At 43.9% G+C, this 19,071-nt stretch overlaps 1 protein-coding gene across 1 annotated transcript in view; it reads left to right on the top strand.

Annotated features, from left to right (window-relative positions):
- Window positions 1–304: 304 nt before the first annotated feature.
- Window positions 305–19,071, top strand: part of il1rapl2 (interleukin 1 receptor accessory protein-like 2) — a 390,498-nt gene continuing 371,731 nt past the window's right edge. Inside the window, exons 1-2 of the mRNA XM_069896180.1 lie at window positions 305–344; window positions 1,253–1,532. Coding sequence (XP_069752281.1) covers window positions 305–344; window positions 1,253–1,532 — 320 coding nt within the window. The remainder of the gene's footprint in view (window positions 345–1,252; window positions 1,533–19,071) is intronic.

The following is a 19,071-nucleotide window of genomic DNA, read 5'->3' as shown; positions in this document are numbered from 1 at the left end:
GGACAGTGAGGAAGGTTTTCAAAGCTTGCAGGAGATATAGGCCAGTTAGAAGGGTGGGCTGAAAGATGCAGATGAAGTTTAATTCTAATAAGTGTGAGGTGCTACATTTTGGTAGGAATAAACAACAAAGGTCATGCATATTAAATGGTAGACTATTGAGGAGTGCAGTCGAACAAAGGGATTTAGGAATTCTGCAACATAATTCCCTGAAAGTGGAGTCATATGTGGATATGGTGGGGAAGAAAGCTTTTGGTATGTTGCCCTTCATAAATCAGAGTATTGAGTACAGGAATTGGAATGTCATATGGAATGGCGATGTCATGTTGAAGGTGTATTGGACATTGGTAAGGTTAAATTTGGAATATTGTGTGCAGTTTTGGTCTCCAAATTATAGGAAGGATGTCAACAAAATATAGAGAGTGCAGAGAAGATTTACAAGATTGTTGCCTGGGTTTCAGGTTTTGAGTTATAGGGAATGGTTAAACAGGCTAGGACTTTATTCCCTAGAGCATAGAAGATTAAGGGGAGATTTAAAAGAGGTAGTTAAAATTATGAGGGGGATGGGTAGAAGATTGAGGGGTGATTTAATAGAGGTAGTTAAAATTATGAGGGGGGTGGGTAGAGTAAATGTGGATAGGCCTTTTCCATTGAGAGTAGGAGATTCAAACAAGAGGTCATGGTTTGAGATTGAAGGGCAAAAGGTTTAGGGGAAATATGAGGGGAAATTTCTTCACTCAGAGGGTGGTGGGAGTGTGGAATGAGCTTCAGGCCAAAGTGGTAGATGTGGGCTCAATTTTAATATTTATGGAAAGTTGGATAGGTATATGGACAAGAGAGATATGGAAAGTTATGGGCTTGGTGCAGGTCAATGGGACTAGGTGGGAGAAGTTGTTCGGCATGGACTAGAAGGGACGAACTACTGTAATTGTTATATGGTTATATCATTAACTCTCACATGCACTTCTGAGTAACATGTATCATAGCCTGTAACAAAAAAAAATAATTTGAAATGGTTAGCAATCTTCTGGTAAGCAGCATCAGTGAGAGAAAAAGAATGGTTAAGATTTCTGGTCGAAATCCTTCATGAAGACAAGACCTGATGAAGCGTTCTAACTTGAAACAGGTTTTTCTCCCACTGACGCTGCTCAGCCAACAGATTGCTTTTGCTCCAGATTTCAGGATGTACTGTCTCCCGTGTGCCTCCTGAAATGACTAATGTTATTTTTTTTTACTTTTTATCCTTTCTTTGCAGTTGATGTTTGCATAGACTGGTCGGTGGATCTCAAAAAGTACATGGTGCTAACAGGTGAACCGGTGCGTGTGAAATGCGCTCTGTTCTACGGATACATCAGAACTAACTACAGCATGGCACAGAACTCTGGACTTAGCCTCATGTGGTATAAGAATAATGGGCAGGGAGATTCAGAAGAACCAATTATATTTTCTGGACGCAGAATGAGCAAAGAGGAGGATTCGATTTGGTTCCATTCAGTGGAGTTACAGGACAATGGATTTTACACATGTGTATTAAGGTAAGAAGAGATGGGTAATACATGCTTGCAACACATAAGTAAGGCTGCACGTTTAAATATTTGCAGCAGGCTTTTAGCAGTTATCTGGATTTTAAATTTAAATATACTGCAAGGTACCAGGTCCTTCAGGCCCACTAGCCCATCCCCATAAATACACCTAATTAACCTGCAACCTTTGTATGTTTTGAAATGTACCGGAGCAGTGGGAAGAATCCCACGCAGACATGGAGAGAATGTACAAACTCCTTGCAGGCAATGCTGGATAAAAGCCTGGGTTTGCTGATGCTGCACTAGTGTTGCACTAACCTCCTGATATCTCAATCACAACCTTCCTGCATCATATTCCGATTTTCATGACAGTTTCTCGCTACCACATTCAGGGATGTCAACCTCAAAACTGAACTGAGGAACAATGCAGGTAATAACTGACAAATTACAGTGTTTTAGAAAGTTAGCTTCATTTCCTAAGACATCTTTAAGTTCAAGTTCGTTATCATCTGACCATCCATATACAAGCAGACAAAACAGTGTTTGTCTGGACCACAATGCCCACACATCTACACAATGCATTGCACATAATAATCACACGTGTACTTAAAATATATAATTGTGTGTGTGATTATATATATTTGGGATGATTTACTTGGCTACAGGATACTTTTCATCAATCTCGCAGCCTGTGGGAAGAAGCTTTTCCCCAGCCTGGTAATCCTGATTTTGATCTGCCTGTACCTCCCTCTTGATAGGAGTGGGTCAAAGATACTGTGCGCTGGATGGGAAGTGTTCTCAATAAATCTTTCAGCCCTATTTAAGTAACATTCTCGGTGAATGTCGTCAGTAGAGGAAAGGGAGACCCCAGCGATCTTAACAGTCGTTTTAATTATCCTCTGTAATGGATTTAAATAAATGTCAGAAAATCACATGCAAGAAAACAGGAAGGAGATCTGTGGCAATCTTTAAGGAAACATAACTTTGGTGGGCATTTATCATACCTCTGCGAGCTAGTGAGATACTTTGATGAATGGTGATTTTATACATTGGTTTCAAATATTTTGTTTATTTAGAGACCTGTTCCAGACTGGGTTGGAAAATAATAGCCCATTTCCAAAGATTTGGTCTATTTTTTGTGATTGAAAAACATCAGTATCTTTCAAAAGGATGTTGGATTTGATTTGCTAATAACTGTATTTCACTGGCACAGGTCACTTGGGAACTTTTCTAGGCATTACAATGCGTTCTCATCTCTGACAGATGCTTTTTTTTTAGTTTTAGATGTTTTACACTATTGGTCTGAGAGATGTCTGAAACTGTAGCGAACCTTGATTAGCTATTTAATCAGCAATTTCTTAATTCGAGTTTGTCATTCAGATTTTGTATTACATTGAATAATTGTTGAAAACAATTGTCCATGCAGAGAATATGTCCCATGTACAGTATTCTGCCATTTATAACCATTAGTTCATAACCTTATAGAGATTTTGGGAATGAACTGCAGGATGGCATTATCTTTCACTTTTAGGTCTGCAAGACAGACATGGCAACTTGGAAGTTGCATAACACTCAGAAAGATGGATAAATGGTGAAGGATGAGGTTCGGGGTAGCATGGTCCAATGTAAAGCTGATGATCTGAAGTATTGAGTGGATTTGATGAGGAGAACGTGATCATTTCCACCTTGTTGAAGGGCTTGGCTTGAAACCTTGGTTACATGCTTTAATACATCAGGAGCTTACTAAGCTTCTCCAGCATTTTTTGTGTATTGAACTGTATGAGGTGTTTGTTGAACAAAAGGCTTGAAACCTTTCAGCACTGAAATTACTTTGATCGGTCAACACAATTGTGATGGCTTCTTTGGAAATAAAAAAGATAAAACAGTCAATATTCAGTGCTTTGATTGTTCAGTAAGAGTTTGTGGATAGTCACCCTACCTCATAGATATACTTAATCTGGTGGGGATGATAATACTAATAAAATTTCAAAGTCTACTTCCAACAGTGAGGAAGGTTGCAGAAGTTAAGATTCATAGCTTACCAACCAGATACAAAGTAGATCATATGGTGACACTTCACTGAGCAAGTATCCCTTAGGTTGAAGCTCATCCTTAGCTTGGATGCACTAATTGTGCAATAAAATAACTTTTTATGGCACCTTTGAAATTTGGTTGCATTGAAATCAATAAAATGCAAATTGCATTTACTGCTCAGTTATATATTCATTATTTTATTACATTCAACCAATATACAGGTTTACGTGTACACATTTACTCATTTGTATGTATTCACAGATAGACAGACAGACAAACACACACAGACAGACAGGACAAACAAAGGACACCATTTATAGGTATATGGATTTTGTACACATGACAATAAATGGAAAAATTGAATTAATGAAATTTAGAATCTTGAATATGTGTGTGTATATTCTCAACATTCATTGGAGCGACTTCATCACCAACATCGAAGTAATCGAGATGGCAGAGGCCGACAGCATCGAATCCACGCTGCTAAAGATCCAACTGCGCTGGGTAGGTCACGTCTCCAGAATGGAGGACCATCGCCTTCCCAAGATCGTGTTATATGGCGAGCTCTCCACTGGCCACCGAGACAGAGGTGCACCAAAGAAGAGGTACAAGGACTACCTAAAGAAATCTTTTGGTGCCTGCCCCATTGACCACCGCCAGTGGGCTGATCTCGCCTCAAACCGTGCATCTTGGCGCCTCACAGTTCGGCGGGCAGCAACCTCCTTTGAAGAAGACCGCAGAGGCCACCTCACTGACAAAAGACAAAGGAGGAAAAACCCAACACCCAACCCCAACCCACCAATTTTCCCTTGCAACCGCTGCAACCGTGTCTGCCTGTCCCGCATTAGACTTGTCAGCCACAAACGAGCCTGCAGCTGACGTGGACATTACCCCTCCATTAATCTTCGTCCGCGAAGCCAAGCCAAAGAAAAAAAGAAATATATATAATATATATGATGAAGATGAGATTTGAGTTAACTAGATCAGGTACAGCTACCAGTAGCATCCAAGGAGTTAACATTTCAGGTCAATTCCCTTTCTTGAGACTTAAGATTAGCAATGTCTCAATAAAGAGTCTCAGTCCAAAATGTTGACTCTCCATGGACGCTGCCTGACCCACTAAATCTCTCCAGCTTCTGCGAGTCTGCTCAAGTTTCCAGCATCTGTTGTTTTGTTTGCTTCTGGTATAGAAAGAAGCTCTATACACAGAGCTCTGTCATTTTCATGTGCTAGACTTGTACAGCCCATCACTCCATATTCATTTCACTTTAAAGATGTAAATACTACAAAATTCATAATGCAATCTGCCAGCAACTTCAGCATTAAGAACAGTTTTCAAATTCTTTAGCCAGCTGGTGTATTTCGGTGCTGAAACTCCATACAAAAGCTCAAATCAGTACTCTAATCAGATTGTTTTAGCCTGTGAAAATGATGTGAAAAACAGACATTGAATCTTCAAGTTCTTATTTCTTTTGTAGATAAATTAGTCAGAATAACTGGCAATGATTGTATGAGATGGCTAGTACACAACCAGCTTGTTTAAAATGAATGCAGATTTCAATCGTGCAAAGATGTGTTAGATCTTGAAGGAATGCTTTTCAAGTCGTGTAATGGTGTTTTAGTTGACTGGATTCAAGATTCAAGATTCCTTTGCTGTCATGTATTAGTACAAAGCATGTAATATTACACAAGATTGCCTTCTGCCTGCCTTAAGGCAAACAAAGAGTTGCCATTTATGTAACCCAGTGCTCCTCGCAGTAAGAGAGAAAGAAAGGCTAAAGGGAGTCCCTTCAGAGTCACTCAGTGTTTCTGGATTTCCCTCCAGCATTCCTGCAGCCTCTGCAATCACACAGACTCCAGTTCAAACCATCAGCAACTCGAGCTCCAAATCCAAACCTCCGACATGATCAGGAAGCCTTTAGTGCGCGAGGCCCTTCGGGAGCCCTTCTAGCCCTCAGCGTCATCTTGAATCCTGGCTCCAATACTTGGTACCCATGATTCAGCCTCCAGAAGCCCGCAGCCCATGCAGGTCCCCCAATCGCCCACAAGTTGATCCCTGAGCCCCTCTCTGGCCTGCTTTGCCTTCCTAATTGGGGGGGGGGGGGCATTCATCCTGTTCCTGCTGCCCTGAACCAGTCTGCCTGCTCCCACAGATTCTACAACCCTTCATGACTACTGCTGAGAACAGAAGCCACCATCTTGGGCACAGACCCCTGTCATGGTGGAATTTTACTTACAAACCCTAACAGATCACTTAAAGCCTGTACTTAAGTGCCATTGGCCTTAGAACTAGATGATGTAAGCCTTTGGAGCAATGCTCTTTCTCTGCTCTCCTGGGTCTGCATATATTAATTAGATTATTTTATACTTCCAAAAGATTGTAAATGCTAAATGTGTGCTCTAAACGTGCACTGGTTGTTTGTTTATGTATTGGAGCTGAGGTTACAAGCTGCTAGCCTAGCAATTATGTCCTCATGAATGTGGATAGTAAAATGCTATTTCATTGGTCCCTTTATATATGTCAGACAAGGAGCATCTACTTCATTACATTGTACCAAGATACAGTGAAAAGCGTTGTTTCAGTGCTATCCAGCCTAGTCAACTCTTAGAGAAGGTACTGCAGTTGTACCTAATAAATAAATGTACAAATAAAGACAACAGCAGTGTAAAGTGTGGAGTTACATCAAGTCCAGTGGTGCAGGGTAGAGAAACAATTACAAAAACATTGTGTTGGCGAGAGAGAAAAGTACAGTTCAAATAATGCAAGGGCATCATCTTTTGCAAGTGAGGTCCTTTTAAGAGCCTGATAAACGCATGAAAGAAACCAGACTTGAATGTGGAGGTCTGTTCTTTCAAGCACATATTTCTTCTGCTTGACAGATGGGAGAATGACTGGGCTGGGATGGATCCTTCAATATGCTGTCTGTTTTCCTGAAATATGGTGCTGATGGAGTGGAAGCTGGACTGAGCTGCATTTACAACTCTGCCATTTCTCACGGTCTTGGACGGTGCAGTTCCTGTTCCAACTTGTGATGCATCCGGACAAGATGCTTTCCTGGAGAACCACAAAAAGAATTAAAACCAGACCAGGACTATCCTGCATGAGTTTATTTCCAAGGAAGCCCCCTCAATTTTGTGGGCTATTCCCAGCAAGCTCCTCCCATGGCCCCAGAGTTATCTCAGATAATCCCTTTTAGCCATTCACTGTCACTGATATAGAACTTCACCCAAGCCAACTTAATGTACAAGTGTATTTATCCTCTGACTGTTCTCGTACAGCATGACGAAACAGTGTTCTTCTGTCTACAGTGTAAAAACAGTGCAAACACGTACACAGCCAAATGATACATATACACAGATATACAGATATTCATGACTTTTATGCATATCTTCAAATAAATGTTATTAATAAACGGTAGAGTCATGGGGAGTTGCTTTATCTGTTCAGCAGTCTCTCTGTCCGTGGGAAGAAGCTGTTCTTCAGCCTGGTGGTTCTGGCTCTGCTCCTTCGATATCTCTTTTCCAATGGGAGTAGCTGGAAAATGGGCAGATTTTGAGAACCCTCTTTAAACAACGATCCTAGGGTCTAGGTGTAGAGATACTTCAGTGATACTCTCTGCTGCTTTTATGGTCTTGTGGATTGACCTTTGGTCCAATGCTCTACAGCAAACATAGCACATGCTTTCAAATGAGCTCCTGTGGAAAGTTGACAGGATGGTGACCAGTATATCGCCTGGGCAATGCAGACAGATGGTCATGGAGTAGTGTTATGGTTAGGGTAGAATGAGAAGTTCAAGGGCCTGATAGCTGTAAAAAAAAAAAAACTGCTCTTGAACCTAAAGGTTTTGGACTTAAGATCTTCTGTATCTTCAGTTAAAAGATAGCATCAAGAAGGAAGCACGAGGAATCTGTGAATCCTTTATGATATTGACTGTCTTCTTGATCCAGAGCTTCACATGGTTGCCCTCAATGGAGAGAATGGCGAAGATCATTGGTTCAAGCATGGGCTCTCTGTCTAGGGAAGGCTGTGCTTGCAATAAATGGAATGCTGCAAGGTCTGACCAGATTGATTCCTGGGATTGTTAGTTGTTGAATGAGGAGTGTTTTTGCAGTCTGGGCCAAAACCATGTGTGTGAGACAGAATGATGGATATTCTTATTGAACTGTGCAAAATCCTAATGGGGCTTCTTAGCAGAGATGGATGGAGCATAATTTCCCCTGGATGGAAGGTCTAGAACTCAGTCATAAAATTAGGGATGGGAGTTTTGTGAGCAGTTTTGAGCTCCTCATTTAAGAAAGGATGTGCTGATGTTGGAGAATGTTCAGAGAAGTTTCATAAGGATGATTCTGGACATGATGGGGTTATCATATGAGGAGTGTTTGACAGCTCTTGGCCTGTACTTCTTGGAAGTTAGGAGAATGAGAAGCGCTTGAGAGAAACATTTCAAATGCTGAAATGCATGGACAATGAATATGTAGAAAAGATTGTTTCCCATAGTGGCAGAGGCAAGAACAAGAGGGCACAACTTCAGGAGTGAAAGGTGTGCATTTAGAAAAGAGATGCAGAGGAATTTCTTTAGCTACAGCTCGGTGAATCTATGGAATTTGCTGCCGCAGGAGGCTGTAGAGGCCAAGTATTGGGTGTATTTAAGACAGATTAATGTTATTGATTAACTAGGGCATCAAAGGTTATGGGGAGAAGGTTGGGCAGTGAGGCTGAGTGAATCAGCTCATGATTAAATGGGGCAGACTCAGTGGACTGAATGGCCTATTCTGCTCTTATGTCTAATGGTCTTAACTTCAAGTTTCAGGACAGACAAGAAGAAATTTCTTCATACAAGTTTGGGAATTTTCTGATCTATCGACCCAAGAGGGTTGTAGATGTCAGTGGCTTAATATATTCATATGATCAGTAGGTTTTTCAAGTTCAGGTTTATTGTATGATGAACTCTTTGGCTTGGCTTCGTGGACGAAGATTTATGGAGGGGGGTAAAAAGTCCACGTCAGCTGCAGGCTCGTTTGTGGCTGACAAGTCCGATGCGGGATAGGCAGACACGATTGCAGCGGTTGCAAGGGAAAATTGGTTGGTTGGGGTTGGGTGTTGGGTTTTTCCTCCTTTGCCTTTTGTCAGTGAGGTGGGCTCTGCGGTCTTCTTCAAAGGAGGTTGCTGCCCGCCAAACTGTGAGGCGCCAAGATGCACGGTTTGAGGCGTTATCAGCCCACTGGCGGTGGTCAATGTGGCAGGCACCAAGAGATTTCTTTAGGCAGTCCTTGTACCTTTTCTTTGGTGCACCTCTGTCACGGTGGCCGGTGGAGAGCTCGCCATATAACACGATCTTGGGAAGGCGATGGTCCTCCATTCTGGAGACGTGACCCATCCAGCGCAGCTGGATCTTCAGCAGCGTGGACTCGATGCTGTCGACCTCTGCCATCTCGAGTACTTCGACGTTAGGGGTGTAAGCGCTCCAATGGATGTTGAGGATGGAGCGGAGACAACGCTGGTGGAAGCGTTCTAGGAGCCGTAGGTGGTGCCGGTAGAGGACCCATGATTTGGAGCCGAACAGGAGTGTGGGTATGACAACGGCTCTGTATACGCTTATCTTTGTGAGGTTTTTCAGTTGGTTGTTTTTCCAGACTCTTTTGTGTAGTCTTCCAAAGGCACTATTTGCCTTGGCGAGTCTGTTGTCTATCTCATTGTCGATCCTCGCATCTGATGAAATGGTGCAGCCGAGATAGGTAAACTGCTTGACCGTTTTGAGTTTTATGTGCCCAATGGAGATGTGGGGGGGCTGGTAGTCATGGTGGGGAGCTGGCTGATGGAGGACCTCAGTTTTCTTCAGGCTGACTTCCAGGCCAAACATTTTGGCAGTTTCCGCAAAGCAGGACGTCAAGCGCTGAAGAGCTGGCTCTGAATGGGCAACTAAAGCGGCATCATCTGCAAAGAGTAGTTCTCGGACAAGTTTCTCTTGTGTCTTGGTGTGAGCTTGCAGGCGCCTCAGATTGAAGAGACTGCCATCCGTGCGGTACCGGATGTAAACAGCGTCTTCATTGTTGGGGTCTTTCATGGCTTGGTTCAGCATCATGCTGAAGAAGATTGAAAAGAGGGTTGGTGCGAGAACACAGCCTTGCTTCACGCCATTGTTAATGGAGAAGGGTTCAGAGAGCTCATTGCTGTATCTGACCCGACCTTGTTGGTTTTCGTGCAGTTGGATAATCATGTTGAGGAACTTTGGGGGACATCCGATGCGCTCTAGTATTTGCCAAAGCCCTTTCCTGCTCACGGTGTCGAAGGCTTTGGTGAGGTCAACAAAGGTGATGTAGAGTCCTTTGTTTTGCTCTCTGCACTTTTCTTGGAGCTGTCTGAGGGCAAAGACCATGTCAGTGGTTCCTCTGTTTGCGCGAAAGCCGCACTGTGATTCTGGGAGAATATTCTCGGCGACACTAGGTATTATTCTATTTAGTAGAATCCTAGCGAAGATTTTGCCTGCAATGGAGAGCAACGTGATTCCCCTGTAGTTTGAGCAGTCTGATTTCTTGCCTTTGTTTTTGTACAGGGTGATGATGGTGGCATCACGAAGATCCTGAGGCAGTTTACCTTGGTCCCAACAAAGCTTGAAAAACTCATGCAGTTTGGCATGCAGAGTTTTGCCGCCAGCCTTCCAGACTTCTGGGGAGATTCCATCCATACCTGCTGCTTTGCCACTTTTCAGTTGTTCGATTGCCTTATATGTCTCATCCAGGGTGGGAACCTCATCCAGCTCTAGCCTTAGGGGCTGTTGAGGGAGCTGGAGCAGGGCGGAATGTTTTACTGAGCGGTTGGCACTGAAAAGAGATTGGAAGTGTTCTGACCATCGGTTGAGGATGGAGATCTTGTCGCTGAGGAGGACTTTGCCGTCTGAGCTGCGCAGCGGGCTTTGGACTTGGGGTGAGGGGCCGTACACAGCCTTTAGAGCCTCGTAGAAACCCCTGAAGTCGCCAATGTCCACGCTGAGCTGTGTTCGTTTGGCGAGGCTAGTCCACCACTCATTTTGGATCTCCCGGAGTTTGCGCTGAAGATGGCTGCATGCGCGACGGAAGGCTTGTTTCTTCTCTGGACAGGACGGCTTTGTAAGGTGAGCCTGGTGGGCAGCTCGCTTCTTTGCCAGCAGCTCCTGGATTTCCTGGCTGTTTTCGTCAAACCAGTCCTTGTTTTTCCTGGAGGAGAAGCCCAGTACCTCTTCAGTGGATTGCAGTATGATAGTCTTCAACTGATCCCAGAGGGTTTCAGGGGACGGGTCCGTGAGGCGGGTTGCAACGTCGAGCTTTGCTTTGAGGTTTGCTTGGAAGTTTCCTCTCGCTTCGTCTGACTGCAGGTTTCCAACATTGAACCTCTTTCTGGGGGCTTTATTGTTCCTGGGCTTTGGCTTGAAGTGAAGGTTGAGCTTGCAGCGAACCAGCCGGTGGTCAGTGTGGCATTCCGCGCTAGGCATGACCCTGGTGTGGAGCACATCTTGTTTGTCACTTTCTCGCACCAGGATGTAGTCCAGGAGGTGCCAGTGTTTGGATCGGGGATGCATCCAGGTGGTCTTAAGGCTGTCCCTCTGCTGAAAAAGGGTGTTTGTAATGACAAGTCGCTGTTCTGCGCAGAACTCCAACAGGAGGCGCCCATTGTCGTTGCACTTGCCGACGCCATGCTTGCCCAGGATTCCTGGCCAGGTTTCTGAGTCTTTGCCGACACGAGCGTTGAAGTCGCCCAGGATGACAACCTTGTCGGCTGTAGGGGTACGTTGGATGAGGTTGCGCAGGTCGGTGTAGAACTTGTTCTTTTCTGCTGGTTCCGCCTGGAGGGTTGGAGCATAGACACTGATGAGGGTGATGTGACGCTTGTTTTGAAGTGGGAGTCGCATGGACATGATTCGGTCCGAGAGGCCTGTCGGAAGGTTTTCGAGTTTGGAGGCAATGAAGCTCTTGACCATGAAGCCTACACCAGATAAGCGTCGTTCATCCGAAGGCTTGCCAGACCAGTAGAGTGTGTAGCCCGCGCCGCGTTCTTGGAGGCTGCCTACATCTGCCAGGCGGACTTCACTGAGAGCGGCTATGTCGATGTCAAGTCTGAGGAGTTCATGTGCAATGAGGGCAGACCGACGTTCAGGTCGGTGGCTGTCAGCCTTGTCTAGCATGGTTCTGATGTTCCAGCATGCTAGCTTGAGTTTGTGAGCATCTTTTGAGGGGGAGGACGTGGAGGGGGAGGACGTGGACCTGTCCTCGGGCCTGCGCAAAGGAGCTTTTAGGTGGAGTGCAGTGCGCGCAGTACTGGCCCCACCCTTTACACCCATGGTTCGTGTGTCGTGGCCAAGCAAGCTGGGACGTGGCAGCGAGGTCCTTGGGTCGTAGGTTTTATATCGGAGTGGCCTTCTCCTATGCAGGTTTCTTACCCGGGCTGGAGGGGCCTGCCTCCCCTCCTAGGTCGGTCCATACTGCCCGGACCGGGGCCGAGGTCGTTGCAGTTCACCCTGTGCCTGGATTGGGGCCGCCGCCTCCCACTCTCTGCCCGGATCGGGGCAGATGATGAACTAATGTAGTGTAAAAAAAATGTTTTGCGTGCTATCCAACAAGTCAAACTACACTTAAGTACAGCAAATAAAACAGTGTTGAAGTGTAACAAAGTGACATTGGTTTGAATGGAACATATTTTAACTTGTGTGAGGTTCTTTGAGGATTCTGATGACAGTGGGGTGAAAAAAACCTCTCCTCGAGTCTGGTTTTGCATTATTTCACACTTTTCTTCCCGGAGGGGGGAGGGAGAAAAATGCCAGGCTGGGGTGAGGTGACTCCTTCAATTTTCTGAGGCAACAGTAAGTGGAGATGGCATCAATGGGGTTTGGGGGTTTGAGGTGGGGCGAGAGAGGGCTTGTGCAATGGTTCGCTTTACTTTCACAACTCCAGACAAATTTTAGGCAGTATAAAGAATATCAGGGGATGTGATGTTAATGCTGGAGAATGGCAGTGAGGTAAAAAAAAAGCAAGCAATGATGCCAGTGAATAGTGTAGCAAACATGATCGTCCAAATGGCCTACCTCTGCAATTTTTCTCTTGTAAGCATGCTCTGTCTGATTGAATTTCTGGGCAGTAGTATTGGGTTAACAAACTGATTGCTTCTTTGAGTCTGCTGGCTGGGAAATGCTGAGGAAAAGCAAGACAATTCATGGTTCATTTTATGCTGTCAAATTATGCTCTATCCATGATGGAAAGGCTTGTCACAGTGTGGGTGAAGATTTATATTGCGGCCATGCATCTCTATTGTAAATGCAGTGTGTGAAGAATAGTGGGTGTATCTCCTTTTGTGCAGTGAAATGGAGGGGAAAAAAAAGCTTAGTTAGCTTTCACAGGGCCCACCAGTGAACAGTTCTTTCAGATTGAGTAACTAGCAGAATTTCTTCCTGCTCTAGAGACTTATAGCAAAAGCACAGCAGAGGAGGAAACAGGAAAAGATGTTTCCACTCTGGTGGTTGGAATCAGATTTGACAGCATGCAGTCATATTTCACAGTTTCCCTTGATAGCTAAGGTATATAAATTGAAGAGACTGATCAAGCTTGAAATGATTTTTTCCCATAAGTATAAAGCAAAAAGGAGAGCCTTCATTGGTGATTATTAACGGATGGCCTTTTCAGTAGAACATTAGGTGGTACTTAACAACTCTGCCCTTGAGAGGTCTTGCAGGCATCAATAGGAATTCCTTCAATTCTTCTTCAGTTCATTATCGTCAGAGGAGCTTAATTGAATTGGATATACTCAGTTATATTTTGGCATAAATATATTGTGTTTTTAGCATCCAATATTGATTAAGAAGATAATATTACACAGTGACTCAGAAAGCTAATCAGTCAAAGGATTCAGTTTGGCTTAAGAGCTTTTTTGAAAAGTGGCCATTGAGATGCTTCTGGCTGTTACTGCATTTGCTGTATTCCCAAGGACCCCGACAAATCCTTGGTAAATGACCACGCAAAATCGAGACGGAATGGTGCTGTGAAATTAGACCCCTGCATCAGAGTTTTATATATATGTGTGTGTATATACTGTACTCATATACATGTGGCTGTATGTATATCTACATATACATTATATGTGTGTATGTGTGTGTAGAGAGAGCTCCTTCATGGCAGGAACCTCATAAACAACTGACTTACTTGCCCCTTCAGGCAGTTCCTTGCACAGCTGTGCAACAGTTCACATTGGCCTCGTCTGCCACCTTTTGGCCCATAAAACTAAACTGGAAGTGAGTCATCCCTAATCTTGAGGAATTGACGAAGATGGGCAATTGCACTCCCGTAGACCCTGCATTCAGACAGGCAGGTAGAAGGTAGACTGACAAGTTGCAGAGATGGGTAATGTAAACATAGAATTCTCAGCAGGGTAGGGAGGTTCAATGGAGGCAGAAGGCAGTACAGTTGGTGTTAGTGGTGGCATAGTTGGTGTAGTGGTTAGCACAACAGCAGCAGAGATTGGGACCAGGCTTCGAATCCCACGTTGTCTCTAAGGAGTTTGTATGTTCTCCCTATGTCTGTGTGGGTCTTCCCTGGGGGCTTGGGATTCCTTCCACCATTTGAACGGGTGGTGTAGATTAATTGGCCGGCACAGGCTCATGGGCCAAAATGACCTGTTACTGTGCTATATGTCTAAATTTGTTAAAATTCAGAACTTCCAAGGGTCAATGAACTGAAATTTGACCTTCTTTCTCTTCCCTCAAACTCTGCCTGGCCTGCTAGTTGCTTTCAGCACTTGCTTCAGTGGCCTGTGCTTGCCTGGTGCTCGCAGCTACCTGGAAATTTATCGTGGGATTTGGTGCTAACTGCGCTGAATGATGGCATCAATTTGAAGTTCCTTCCATTGAAATCAAGGGGACAAATTTGAGAAGAGTATAATGCACAGTCCACAGTACAATTGACAGGGGTGGGGGTGAATTTTTATGCATTGAAATGAGTTGGGACAAAGAGTCCATTCGGTGCTCTGTGATTCATTGACCTGATGTTTTAGCAACTTTCTCTGTGTTATCTTTTGATTTCCAAGCATCTGCAGTATTTTGCTTCAACTCCAGATTGAATTAAAAATAGATTTGTCAACAAGCCCATATGATAATAAAATGTACATTTAATGAATCCTCACAACATGCATGTAATTGAATGGAATGGCAAAGGCACCTCTGTCTCTCTCTCTCTCCCCCCTCCTCCCCCCCCCCACCCCCCTACTGTCAGAGATTTTTTACAGGCCAGCTGGAATACTATATTGAATCATACAATGCTGATTGGGGAGTACTGCCAAGGGAAAATCTGGGTTTGATTTGAGGTGGAAAGATTTTAATCTACACAGTCCAATATTTGATTGGTTTAGGACATTTTTTTCTCAAATCAAATCTTCTTTGGTTGTTGCTGTCCTCACTCACAAATTGAAGCCACTAATACTCACACTTTGCCATCCTGCTTGAAATCCATGTATCCAAAACATGAGTTTATAAACGGAGATGCTCTGAGATGCCACATGCTGGCCAATACCCATTCACACGTATAAGATTTCTTTATTGTCATGTAATAAAAGCAGTACAGTGTTACACAGAATTTGCTTCATCTGCCATAAGGCAGACAGATTTGGCATTGGTAGAAATTGCCTGAAGCACCTCTTACAGTCAGAGAAAGAGAAGGAAAAGAGAATCTTTCAGAGTCATCGTGGATTCTCCTCCAGCTCTATTGAAGCCCCTTCAGCCACACAGTCCAAACTATCAGCTGCTCGAGCTCCAGATCTGAACTTCCAACGCAATCAGGAAGCCTTCAGCACCCTCGGCACACTCTCGCATCCTGGTTCCAGTACTTGGTACCCCTTCAGCCAGTCTCCACCAGTCCATTGTCTGATGTGAATCCTTTGACCACACTCACAAGCAGCCTGCACAAGATCCTCACCTCGAGTGGCCTATGGACCGCGCCCTGTATGTTTTTCAGCCACACAACCCCTCCTTGGTCTGCTGCCGTGGTCACCGACCCATGAGCCATCTCCTCTGCTTTTCCTTCTCAAACTGGGGGTGTTTCCCACCCCCACACCCCCCCCCCCAAATTTTTTCAGGTGCCCTGCGTCCCCAGAGTCTGCAGATCATAGGCACCACCATCTTGGGCACAGACCTCGCTGTCACAAAATTTTTAAATAAAACCTCAATCGGCTCCATTAACAGGTTGCTTAAAGCCTTTACGGAGCTGGCAGTAGTCGGACTGGTCGGTTGATCCCCGCGGGAGCGCAATGTCTCTACCCCCCTGCTCGCCACTGGTCTGTGTCAGCAGCAGGAAAGCAGCTCTGGTAGTGTGCAATCCAATGAAATGAATCCTGGGAAGGTCACGTCCAATAGAAAAAATTCAGATTTGCTGATCTTTATAATAATATTTACCTTGGGAGTTACACGATTGTCACATTCAAAAGTTATTAGCCAGTTAAAGGTTTTTTTTTGTCCTCTTGTGAAACATTATCCAAGTGAACTGGAAAACCCTTAATAGTATCAGATTTAACAGGGAAACAATTAAGGGACAATAAAATCCAAAAACTATTCATCATAACATTTTATAATATCACACTGAAAATTCAGACTGGAAAAAGCTGCTCCTGTGAAAACATCTGGAATTTGTCTCAGACATTTAAAATAATTATTCTAATTTCAAGAGCATCATGACCTGAACTTATTATGAGCAGCGAGAACAGATTTTGTAATCAATTGTATTCTTCAATAGAGAAGAGGTTGAATTGGGATGAAGATGTACTTTTACATTTTAGATTCCTTTCTTATTTTGAAATAACCCATCATCTCAATTTGTGTCCTCATATACATGGAACTTGTACAGTTACGCTGATATCAGAGTGGAGCAGGCTGTCGGAGTTGTGGGAAAAGCAGCTAAGATACTAGGCTTGGCGATGGGCACATGCATAGAGGGAGATAAATTTAAACAAGAACATCTTCAAATGCTAGGATCAAGTGTGATACATAAATATGCTGGAAAAATACAGAATCCTAGGAAGTAAATGTAGGAGTGAGCAAGGGTTCAGGCCAGAAATGTTATCTTTTACTTCCTAGGGATGCTGTGTGACTGGCTGAATTTCACCGGCATGTATGTGTATTGCAAAGGGAGATGGATCGTGTGAAACCAGCAGAATTTCAGTTTAATGTGGGCATCATGTTTGGCGCAGAGACCAAGGGCCAAATGGTCTCATCCTGCGCTGCCATATTGTATGTTTGATTTTAATCAGTTCAACTATGATAAATGAGAAGGTATACACAGTGACTCTGTGTTATGCAAGGGTCCCATTCATGAGAACTTTATAGAAATGGATTCTCTGTAAGTTGGAAACAATTGCTCTCAAAATCGTCATTTGAAATCTTCAGCCTCAACTGGGATTGACTTGGAAGGAGTAGAGTGGATAAGGTTAGTGCAGGTGATGGGAGTTGTTACCAGAAGGTGAACTGTGAAAATGTTTGTTTAAATTGAGACAACATTGAGCAATATGGGAGCTGATCTCAGATTCCAGATTTATTGTCAGAGTATATAAATTTCACATACTACCCCGAGATTCTTTTTTCTGCAGGCAAGGTAGTGCCAAAAAATAACTGGTCACAGCGTAAACATGTAAACTTGCTAACTGCTAATCAGTAAGAAAACTATCGGGATTTGAATAAAAAATAACGTGTGCTAATGTGAAGTGGCTGGGCTTTGTCATGTTAAATTTTTTATGTTATTAAAATTAGTACATATATACAGCATATAGCAGTAACAGGCCCTTCTGGCCCGTGGCCCGTGCCACACAAATACCCTATTTTACCTACAATCTCTGTACGTTTAGCATTGACTTCTCAATTCTATACAGTTTTCTGCAGAGTTTGAGCTTGCTCCATCCCCCTTCTTACCCTACCCCCCACCACACCCTCAACATTTAACACTTAACTAACCACAGTTAAACATGACATTGAAGACATTTACAACACAGGTGTGAAACATATATCAGAGGTTTATTGGTTTGTCTCGACACGGCGGCCAGCGCTCAGGCTGCTTTCTTTTCTTGAATTTGCCTAATTTTGCTACCACGTGACCCCCCACCCCCCCACACCACCACCAATTGAGGAATAGATGGGGAAGGTAGGGTGGCAAGACATGATGGCCCACACTAAAGTTGTGCTCCTGTTGAATTTCGCATTGACAGTAGCCAGGGAATGCATAGCAGCTATGTGGAAATCCAACTCCTGCCTGAGCATTGCGCACTGGAACATGGAAATGCAAAGCTGTGTTCCCCTGGAGAAAGTGACACTTTTAAAAAGAGCCAACGTGTTTTCTTCATGATGCCATTGGTGTGTTGGCTCCAGGAAAGATATTCTGAGATAGTGAGTCCGAAGAAGTTAAATATGCTCACCCTCTCCAACTCTGATCCCCCAATGATCTCTGGATCATACACATCTGGTTTTCCCCTTCCTGAAGTCAATAATAAGCTCCATGGTTTTGGTGACATTGAGTGTGAGCTTATTGTTGGTGCACCATTCAGCTAAGTTTTCAGTCTCTTCCTGAATACTGACTTATCGCTTCTTTTGTACAACCTACTACTATGGTATCATCAGGGAATTTGTAGTTGGTGTTATTGTCATACCGAGCCACAATATCATGGGTGAAAAGTAAGTAGAGCAGGGAGCTAAGGACGCAGCCTGTGGTTCTCTGGTACTGATGGAGATTGTGGAGGAGATGTTCTTGCCAATCTTCACTTATTGTGGTCTGTAGGTCAGGAAGTCAAAGATCTGGTTACACAGTGGGATGTTGAGTCCCAGATCTTGGAGTTTGCTGATCAGCTTTGAGGGGATGATGGTGTTAAATGCTGAACTGTAGTCGATGAAGAGCATCCTGATGTATACACCTCTGCTGTTCAGGTATTCCAGGTCTTTGTGTACAGCCAGTGAGACGGCATCTGGCATAGACCTATTGCTATGATAGGTGAATTGTAATGGATCCATGTCGCTGCTCAGACAGGAACTCCAATGCTTCAATACCAGCCTTTCAAAACACTCCATCACTACATGCATGGTTGACATTTTTATTCTTGTATTCCGTCTGGGCTCTCTCCAACCAAATGGCATTAACATTGAGTTCTCTTGGTTCCATCAGGACCTTACCCTATCACTCTCTCTTTCCCTATTCTTCTATCTCCTTTCCTCCAGCCCCCCACCCTCGTCACCTCCCCCCCTCCATTCCCTCTCTATTTAGAAGATCAAATGTTGTACCCATGGACTGATAATCACTCAGTGTGCCGATCTCAGCTAAAGGAACAAATTTAAAGCAAGTTTTCTTCTGAAAGAGACGCTGAGGAGTGATATTATATGTTCTTCTTAGCTTATCAATTCTTTGTGATACCTGCAGACGACATGGTTTAAAAAAAATACTGGTGCGATAAGTGTCGCAAATGTGATAAATATGTTGATCAGAGCCAATTGTAATGGTAATCTGTCATGTGACCAGAAGAAATTATTTA

This window comes from Narcine bancroftii, chromosome 8 (assembly GCF_036971445.1).
Source record: "Narcine bancroftii isolate sNarBan1 chromosome 8, sNarBan1.hap1, whole genome shotgun sequence".
In the NCBI taxonomy this organism is placed as follows: Eukaryota; Metazoa; Chordata; class Chondrichthyes; order Torpediniformes; family Narcinidae; genus Narcine; species Narcine bancroftii.
The sequence above is the reverse complement of the archived record's forward strand: the minus strand, read 5'-3'. Positions and strand labels throughout refer to the sequence as shown.